At 45.8% G+C, this 9,245-nt stretch overlaps 1 protein-coding gene across 3 annotated transcripts; it reads left to right on the top strand.

Moving 5' to 3' along the window:
* Window positions 1–7,830, top strand: LOC121730515 (G patch domain-containing protein 1 homolog). 3 transcript variants are annotated; one of them, XM_042119602.1, is made up of 11 exons: window positions 1–19; window positions 89–244; window positions 474–664; window positions 764–899; window positions 1,378–1,541; window positions 2,753–2,962; window positions 4,496–4,645; window positions 5,640–5,796; window positions 6,057–6,441; window positions 6,677–6,880; window positions 6,983–7,830. In XM_042119602.1, exons 2-11 carry the CDS (start codon window positions 145–147, stop codon window positions 7,806–7,808), a joined length of 2,523 nt encoding a protein of 840 aa, XP_041975536.1. In that variant the 5' UTR covers window positions 1–19; window positions 89–144; the 3' UTR covers window positions 7,809–7,830. The 3 variants fall into 3 exon arrangements, with proteins under 3 accessions (XP_041975536.1, XP_041975543.1, XP_041975527.1); XM_042119609.1 differs by lacking the exon at window positions 1–19 and having other exon boundaries at window positions 77–244; window positions 6,983–7,612; window positions 7,649–7,830; XM_042119593.1 differs by lacking the exon at window positions 1–19 and having other exon boundaries at window positions 77–244.
* The last annotated feature ends 1,415 nt before the right edge of the window (window positions 7,831–9,245 follow it).

Below are 9,245 nucleotides of genomic sequence, written 5' to 3'. Positions count from 1 at the left end.
TACTTTGCAGTGGTGTGCAGTATACGTAGTATCCACAGACTACAGGATACTTGGTAGTATCCCTATAGGTAGTAGTTTGTGTGTGCAGTTGTTTGTTTCTTATAAAGTAAAAATGTTATAATTTTGATATGATCGAATGAATAAATGTGCAGATTGAGTTCAAGAAAAGGTGTCATGAGTGGTTCAGAGTCAGATGAGGAAAATGTTATCAAATACGGCACTCCGTTGGAACCGTATGATGAAGGTACAATTATTGTGAATATTGCTTACCGTACGTTACTTTTCTTTCCAACGTAGAGCACTCTTAAGGAATTACACCTGTTACCAGACTTCTCATGATGGGATCTTTAAAAATTTTCACACAACCTTTTAAAATGTGCAATGTGCATGTCCTCATATAAGTTTCTGTTTCAAATGGTATTTACTATGCAGTGTAATGATGATATAATGCATTATATTTTATAATGTTTCAGATGAAATTCCATCCAAACGTAAATTTCAACAGCCATCTGACCAGTATGCCGTGGACACTCACGGTCGGAGACGCTTTCATGGTGCTTTCACGGGAGGTTTCTCAGCTGGATATGGCAACTCTGTGGGAACTCCGGAAGGGTGGACTCCAGCCAGCTTCAAAAGCTCAAGGACAGAGAAAGCTGCAATATCGGTAATCAAAGTTTCTAGCTACTACTACTTGGTATATAATATTTTACATTAAACTTTAAATATATATGTATATATATATAAATATATAACATTATTTTAGAATCAAAGACCAGAGGACTACATGGATGATGAGGACAGAGGAGAATTCGGTATTGCACCCCAAACACTACAAACCCAGGCTGAGTTCTCTGGCCAGAAAAGACAAAGGCAAAGATACCACGATGGACCTATACCAGGTGAATAAAATTCTAAGAAATACTGCAGAAACTATAACTACACTCCACACCTTTTACACATTACTTGTGCGGTGTGCCTACTGAGTACTGCCTGTAACACATTGTTGTAAATTAAATAATTATACACTTTCCTTGCACTTATTCCACTTTATTTTAATATATTTATTATAAAATTGTTATATATTGGGTAATTAACAATTTTGTAATAAATATATTAAAATAAAGTGGAATAAGTGCAAGGAAAATGTATAATTATTTATTTATTTTATTTATTTATTTAGGAAACCTAGCACACTAACCTAACCCTGCATCTATCATCAAAACAAGAAGTAGAAGTTAAGTAATCAATTTTATTACATTTCTCTATGGGTCTCTGAGTGTGGTAGTGAGAGCCAAAAGACATGCATTTTGCATGCAAACTACAAAAAAATAAGACAACCGGTCTAACAGTTGTGAAGTAACAACAATGATGTTGCAGGCGAGCCGGTGTTGGAGCAGCTGGTGCGCGCGGTGCACGAGACCGCGGCGGTGAAGCTGCTGCGCCGCATGGGCTGGCGGCCCGGCCCCGCCCACCGCCCGGCGCGCAGGAAGACCACACAGCAGAAAGTGTACGGATGTTACGTGCCACCGGAGATGAGACAGGTTTAATAATTATGTTTTGTTTATATTAAAATAAAACTAGTGTTTTTGTAGCCATACAACAAGAATAATTAGGTACAGTAATTGTTTGTCACTCTCTGAAAGGTTTTATGGTCATCAATGCACTAAATACAAGTTGCAATAGTTTAATTCGGTCAATAGCAGGGGAGCCCAAGAAGGGATTTCGCGACATGCTAGAGCGTGTCAGATTAAGCTTTTACTCGTATAAGCGTCTAACATTTGTCTAGTTATCATGGTATAGAAATCAGATTTCTCACATGGTGGGTTAAAAAAAGTTATTTTCGAGTATTGAAATGTCATCAGATTAAGATAGTATGGAGGGGTAATATGTTTACTGTTTAGTATACCCCAAAGAAGCTTCCACATAAAGCACTGACAATTTAAAGGTCAAGTGAGCCATTTTAAAATATAAAAAAAATAAAGCTTCATATTTTCCTAACTAAGCTTTGCAGATATTTTAATGTTGCACTAAACTAAATTATTTAGTCCTTGTCTAGAGCTTGTTTTAATTTACCTAAAGTAATTTTCTAAATATACATAATATTTTCTTTTTCATAACTTTAAAATGGCTGCAATTTCTGAACTCACTGCTAAAGTAAAAAAAAACTATTATTTTTTTAAACCTACTACTTTTAAAAAACCTACTAACTGTTACTCGAGCATCATGGAGACCTAGCAGGTTTTAAAATAGTAAAATCGGCCAAGTGCGAGTCGGACTCGCGCATGAAGGGTTCCGTATCGTTATTGAGCGGAAGTTGGCAAAAAAATGTGTTTGTTGTATGGGAGCCCCCCTTAAATATTTATTTTATATTGTTTATAGTATTTGTTGTCATAACGGCAATAGAAATACACAATCTGTGAAAATTTCGAAAGTCTAGCTATAGCGGTTCTAGAGTTACAGCCTGGAGACAGACAGACGGACAGACATCGAAGTCTCAGTAATAGGGTCCGGTTTTTACCCTTTAGGCTGCGTTTCCACTGAAGCGGAGCGGAGCTTAGCGGTGTCGAATTGACCAATCACTATGCTCGAAATCTTCACTGTCATTCCGCTGGAATATCACGATTGGTCAATTCGGGCACTGCTAAGCTCCGCTCCGCTTCAGTGGAAACGCAGCCTTAGGTACGGAACCCTAAAAAGACGTAAAATATATAATCTTCATCAATTCCCTATTAATAGAATATTCGGTTTTTAGTCCCAGGAGAGCCAGGAGTCTGCATCCGCGAGCTCGGAGTCGGAGTTCGAGTACGAGGACCTATTCGAAGCGGAGGAACACGAGCGGCAGGCGGCGATGCGCAAGAGTGACCGCTTCGGCATCGGCTACACCGGCCTGAGCCGACGCTCCGTGCTGGGCGGGGACGGTGGCCCGACCAGTCATCTCGTGATGAAGGATAAGGGGAAAAGGGTATGGATATCCTTCTAATGTCATATCACTCATAAGCTAGTGGGCATAAACAAATAAATGGATACATGGGTATTTGTTACATTTTTACGTTAATTAAATAATTATACACTTTCCTTGCACTTATTCCACTTTATTATATTAGATAAATTATAAAGTTATTATTTACACGACCGGTTTCGGCAACATCATCATTAGGTGTTGTGTTGTCGAAACCGGTCGTGTAAATAATAACTTCCTAATAAATCTTATACAATAAAGTAGAAAAGTGAAAGGAAAGTGTATAATTACTAGACGATCCGCGCGGCTTCGCCCGCATAAATTAGGAATTTTACGGAAACCGTACATTTTCCCGCAAAAAATAGCATATGTCCCTTCACTTGGTCTACTCTACATCTGTGCCAAATAACTTAAAAATTCATTCAGTAGTTCCCGAGACAAGCGGCTTCAAATAATTTTCCTCTGTTTCTTCGCTTCTATTGGTCTTAGAATGAAAATTTATAGCCTATAGCCTTCCTCGATAAATGGGCTATCTAACACTGAAAGAATTTTTGTAATCGGACCAGTCGTTTCTGTGATTAGCGCGTTCAACCAAACCAGGCCTGTCCCACTCGCGCGTTTAGGTATCGAACTGTAAGTACCCCTTTAATGGGGCAGATCACAAGGGACTCACAAGCGAGCGGTGACGCGCGCGCAAGATTTTTTCGTCGCATATATCTACGTACAGATTTAACCGCTGTGACAGAATCATTATATGAATAATTGAAAAAAGTCAAAGAAATATTTCAATAAAGTAATTTAAGACTTTAAAATACAAAAAAAGTTAAAAAAATACACAAACATAGCAAATAAACGCAAATAAACCAAATAAACAATCGAATATAAAACTATTATAAAATATACGTTGGGTTACTAAAATTTGATTATTACTATAAAAAAGTTTGCTATTAGTAACTATAGTAATTATAAGAAGATTATTTTATTTTCTAAAAGGTGACAATCTTGATTTCGTCAGAAAGGGTACCTCTTACGCGATAGAAAGAGAGCGCACATGTAGGCAAATATAATTGTAGGCACCTAGCACTGCGCGGTCGGAATTTGAACTTTATAGTATCGCAGCAAGAGTTGTTATTTTTTTAAACGGGTTTCACGAGTGGGAATTCTGTTGGTACTACTAATATAATATATTCTGTGACCAAACAAACAAACTCTTCCGCTTTATAATATTAATATAGATATAAATTGAACATGAATTTCCACCAAGAAGTTACAGTACATTCGATATCATATTTTTACGTTAAAACAATTGAATGAATTTTGATGATATTTGGTAGACAAACAAGCTCTGGGCCAGTAGTTAGATCATAGCTGATAGGTAGTACCTAATGGCTAATACCTAAAAGTTTTTGTTAGTAAAGTGTTAGCGATACCTGCTGATGTTTCCAAAAAACTGTTCAAACTTTTGTGAAACAAAAAACGTAGATTTAACTATAACCAACTTCTTCTAGATATTTATAATAGTAACTGTCGATGCAGGTGTCGATCCGCGGTCAGGCGTTCGGCGTGGGCGCGTTCGAGGCGGACGACGAGGACATCTACGCCGCCGACGACATGTCGCGCTACGACCGTGCCATCGGCCCGCCGCCCCCCCCAGACAACGACAAACACACGCGTAAAGTGGCGAAGGTAAATACAGTTTAAATGGTTTTAGTTGTGTTTGAGTGCGCGTATCTGGTGTATGATTGCTGCTACTTGGTCGTGTCTATGTTTGTAGTCTGTTTGTGTTATTGATGAACAGGCGCCGGTGATATGTTGAATCGTTTCAGGTTGTCTGTGTCTGCAGTGGTCGCTCCCTGCTGTGTTATCCCGGATAATGTACTTTCTATAATTTTTTGTATGTATGACCTGGTCCTGAATTGCTATCATAAAGCTTTCGGTCTCTGGGAACAGCTCGCCTCTCTTTAACCACATGTTTGACGCTACTTTGTTAACATTGGCGCTGGTTAAATCCATACGATGGCGGCCGTGCAGAGACTTCTGGGTCCACGCGTCAATTTTTTGATGATTTGAAGTGGTTGTGATTGGTTTAGTATGATCGGCTAGCATGAGTGGTGTGTATGTGTCTGACTGGCATATGGCGTTATGTATTGGGGATTCCTTAGAGCGGTCGTAAAAGTATGTTCGGAGAAGTGTGATTTGTTTGTTGTGTAAATTAGTGATGTCTATCAACCCTCTACCCCCTTCTATTTTAGGTAAGGTCAACCTATGAACACAGGATCTTGGATGGTGTTTTCTATGCTTTGTTAGTGCCGTATTAATAGATGTTTGCAGAGATTTAAGGTCAGTTTTAGTCCATTTGATTATTCCAAATGAATATGTAAGAAGCTTTAATTGTATTTTTGAGTTCAAGTGAGTGTTGAGTATTTTATGGATTCTATTTTTAAATTTATCTAGTAATATTTTTTGGTGTCTTTATGGTGTATTACCTGTGTTTGGTTATATCCCAGTTATTTATAACCCTCAGCTTGGTCTACTGGTCTTATTATTATTAGCCTTTATTCAGAAAAACAATACATTTATTTTACATACATTGCAAAATATTCAAATTAATTATTATTGGGTAGCGCGGTCTCTGTTTCTATATTGTCAGAACATGATATGGTCATTCCCTCGACCACAGAGCGGTAACGTGTTGGAGGGTTTCGTGAAGGCGAGCGGGGCGGAGCGCGCCGCGCCCCGCCACCCGCCGCCCGCGCTCCCCCGCGACTACCGCCCCGCCCCCGCCCCCGCCGCGCGCACGCGCTTCGAGCCCACCGACAAGCCGCAGCGGGACCAGGGTACGTCTCGGTAGCTATTCATATTTCGCTTCGCCTGTTTCATAACGTGGCAACAGATTTATATACTTAAAATAAATAAAATATATTTTTTTTACTTATGAATAAAACCGCGAACACTTTCAAATTAGATGTATAGAAAACGTAAGTTTGCCTTACGAATTTAAATATTAAAGGATTCCTTTTTAGGGTACGCTATAGGGTAAACCTTTGTATTAGTAGTCTCTTGTGTTCAAAAATTAAAACCGGTAAAGTTTTGACAGGTTTGGGCAGGCACGAGCTGTCGGCGGCGGCTCGCGGCGCGCTGTTGGGCGAAACGCCGCTGTCGCGGGCGGAGGAGCGGCCCCGCCCCCCCGTCGCCGCCGCACCTCCCGTCAAGGTCGTCGACTTGACCGCCGCCGGCGCCGCCCCCGCAGCCCCCAGCGAGGACTTCATCCCCGTAGGCGGCTCCGGCGGCCCGCCCCGCGTGTTCCGCCCCTTCGTCGCCGACCCCCCCAAGCAGGCGCGCTACGAGCGGTACCTGGCGGGCGGCGCGTGCGAGCGGGACAGCGCGAGCGCGCTCGCCGAGTGGGAGCGGGACAGGGAGATGCGCGAGTTCGAGCAGGCCGCCAAGCTCTACCGCCCGCTCACCGGCGCCATGAGCGACAGGTAGGCTGCAGATTCATTATTATCAGCTCGCTCAGAGTTACGGAAACTTTTGGAACTAATTTAAACAACAGCTGTCACTTCCTCAGTAAAATATTTTAATTGTAAATTGTAACATTTACTGATTGAACTTAATTGTAATCGTGCAGTATAATCGAAGATAACGATAACTATAGTTATCTTCGATTAGATTCGATAATTGATGTTTAACTAGGATGACATCTCTCTCTCCCTGCAGGTTTACGCACGCGGCGGAGCCGGACGACGCGGCGAACCCGCTGTCGGCGGTGTCGCGGAGTGCGGCGTGCGGCGCGGCGACGGCGGCGCAGGCGGATGCGGCGCGGCGCGGCGTGTACGGCGTCATGACGCGCACGCACGCGTCCTGGCGACCCGAGCCGCTCGTCTGCAAGCGGTTCAACGTGCCCGAGATCGGCGGCGGCAGGTGAGAATATATTATAATTATAGTCGAACTCTTGTTCAAAATTCAAGTAAACACGAGAGAAGTCGCAGCCGAAAGCTAGTCTAATGAGACTTCATTTCGCAGGTCCGAGCCGACGAAACGGGACAAGCCCGACGTGTCCTACTCGATATTCTCGTACCTGGAGAGCTCCGTGCACGACCGGGAGAGCTTCACTCGGGAGCAGACCAAGTTCAGCGGGTCCAAGTCCCTGGCGGACGCGCCGCCGCCACCCCCGGCTCCCGCGGCGGCAGGCGGCGCCGACACTCGACCGGGCGTAGGAGGCCGGGAGCTCGGCGACGACGGGGCGCCCAATAAAAGAATGACGGTGGCCGAGCTGTTCCTGAAGGAGTCCGAGAGGGCCGTGGAAAAATCTGAGAAGGTCCAGGACACCATCGAGAAGTTCGACAGGCTTGACCTGTACAAGTCCATATTCCTGAGCGACAGCGAGCCCGAGGAGGCGGCGGCGGGAGCCCCGGACGGCTCCGAGGTCGAACCGCGGAACACGGAGCGGAACACCTCCCCGCCGCGCGGCATCTTCGCCGGCATAGACTTCGACGAGCTCAACTCCTGGAGGAGAAGCGCCGCCGAGCCACCTGAACCGGAAAAGGTACCCTCCGACGCTCGACCAACCGATAAAAAGACGGATGCGGGGGAAGATGACGCCGTGTACGGCCCCAAGATCCCCGACGACCTCAAACAGAGGATCACCAGCGGCGAGAGTGGGCCGCGGCCCCGGCCATACGGCGGGGTCGAGAGCGGGCCGCGGCCCCGCCGGGACAGCGGGGGCGAGTCCTCCGGCGAGGACTCGTGGGTCGACGCCACCGAACTTAACAACAAACATAAAAATAAGAAACACAAAAAACACAAGTCCAAGCACAAGAAGACAAAACATAAAAAGAAGGATAAATAAAGAATGCTTATTTGGTTGTGGTTTTATAATTTTTATTTTTCTTTGTAGTTTGTGTAAGTAAAAGAACCTTAGCTACCTACTAAGGTTATTTTGGAACCAGTGTCCTGTGTGCCGAGTATGAGTTTTTTGTTTCACATTCGACCGTGAACGTGTTTGGCGTTTACTAAGATTTTGTATGGGATTACTCACTGGGCTGGGCTCACTCCCGTGAGCATCGCTAGGTGGCGCTGTATAAATTCCATACAAAATCTTAGCAAACGCCAAACGCGCTCACGATCGAATGTGAAACAAAAACTCACACTCGGCACACTGTGAGTTTTTGTTAACACTCGCCGTGAAGTGACTACTTCCTGGATGTTGATTTAGTACTGAAAAAATAGATTTGGTGACCATTATTTGTGACTATAAGTGGGCAATGACATAACTGTGTTCAAGTTCAATATCACGCACACGGCACAGATGATAGCTACTTTTCGAAATAGAGCATTGTCAATTAATATTGTAACATTGTCAATTATTATTGTAACTCAATAGGCGGGTCCACACCAAGCGAGCCGCCGCGGCCGAGGCCCGCCGCGCGCGGCAAGCGAGCAGCCGCGTCCGAGGCATGCTCGCCGAGAGCGAGGCGGACGGGCGTACATAGCAAGGTTGCCTCGCTCGAACAGCCCGAGCCGCTCAGTTGAGCACAAAGACACGATGGTACCAAAACATGTGACGTCCACACTGCGCGCGGCAAACGACTAGGCGGGTCCACACCAAGCGAGCCGCCGCGGCCGAGGCCCGCCGCGCGCGGCAAGCGAGCAGCCGCGGCCGAGGCATGCTCGCCGAGAGCGAGGCGGTTGCCGCGCTCGAACAGCCCGAGCCGCTCAGTTGAGACAAAGACACGATGGTACCAAAACATGTGACGTCCACACTGCGCGCGGCAAACGACTAGGCGGGTCCACACCAAGCGAGCCGCCGCGGCCGAGGCCCGCCGCGTGCGGCAAGCGAGCAGCCGCGGCCGAGGCATGCTCGCCGAGAGCGAGGCGGACGGGCGTACATAGCAAGGTTGCCTCGCTCGAACAGTCCGAGCCGCTCAGTTGAGCACAAAGACACGATGGTACCAAAACATGTGACGTCCACACTGCGCGCGGCAAACGACTACGCGGGTCCACACCAAGCGAGCCGCCGCGGCCGAGGCCCGCCGCGCGCGCTCACCCGAGCGTGAGCATGCACCCGCCTCGGGCGAACAACGTCCACACCAAGCGAGCGTACGGCGCATGCCGCGGCCGAGGCGGCTCGCTTGGTGTGGACCCGCATAATGTTATAATAATAATAACTAATACTATAGCAGTAGACTCAGTAGAGTTCACCAATAAGATTTCTCTTCAAGACTTTAACCTCGGCAGTGTATTATGGTGCCGCCAACACCGCTCGTCGGACAACAACCCGCTCGTC

This window comes from Aricia agestis, chromosome 1, assembly GCF_905147365.1.
Source record: "Aricia agestis chromosome 1, ilAriAges1.1, whole genome shotgun sequence".
In the NCBI taxonomy this organism is placed as follows: domain Eukaryota; kingdom Metazoa; phylum Arthropoda; class Insecta; order Lepidoptera; family Lycaenidae; genus Aricia; species Aricia agestis.
Note: the sequence above shows the minus strand (reverse complement) of the source record. Positions and strands in the feature narration are given on the sequence as shown.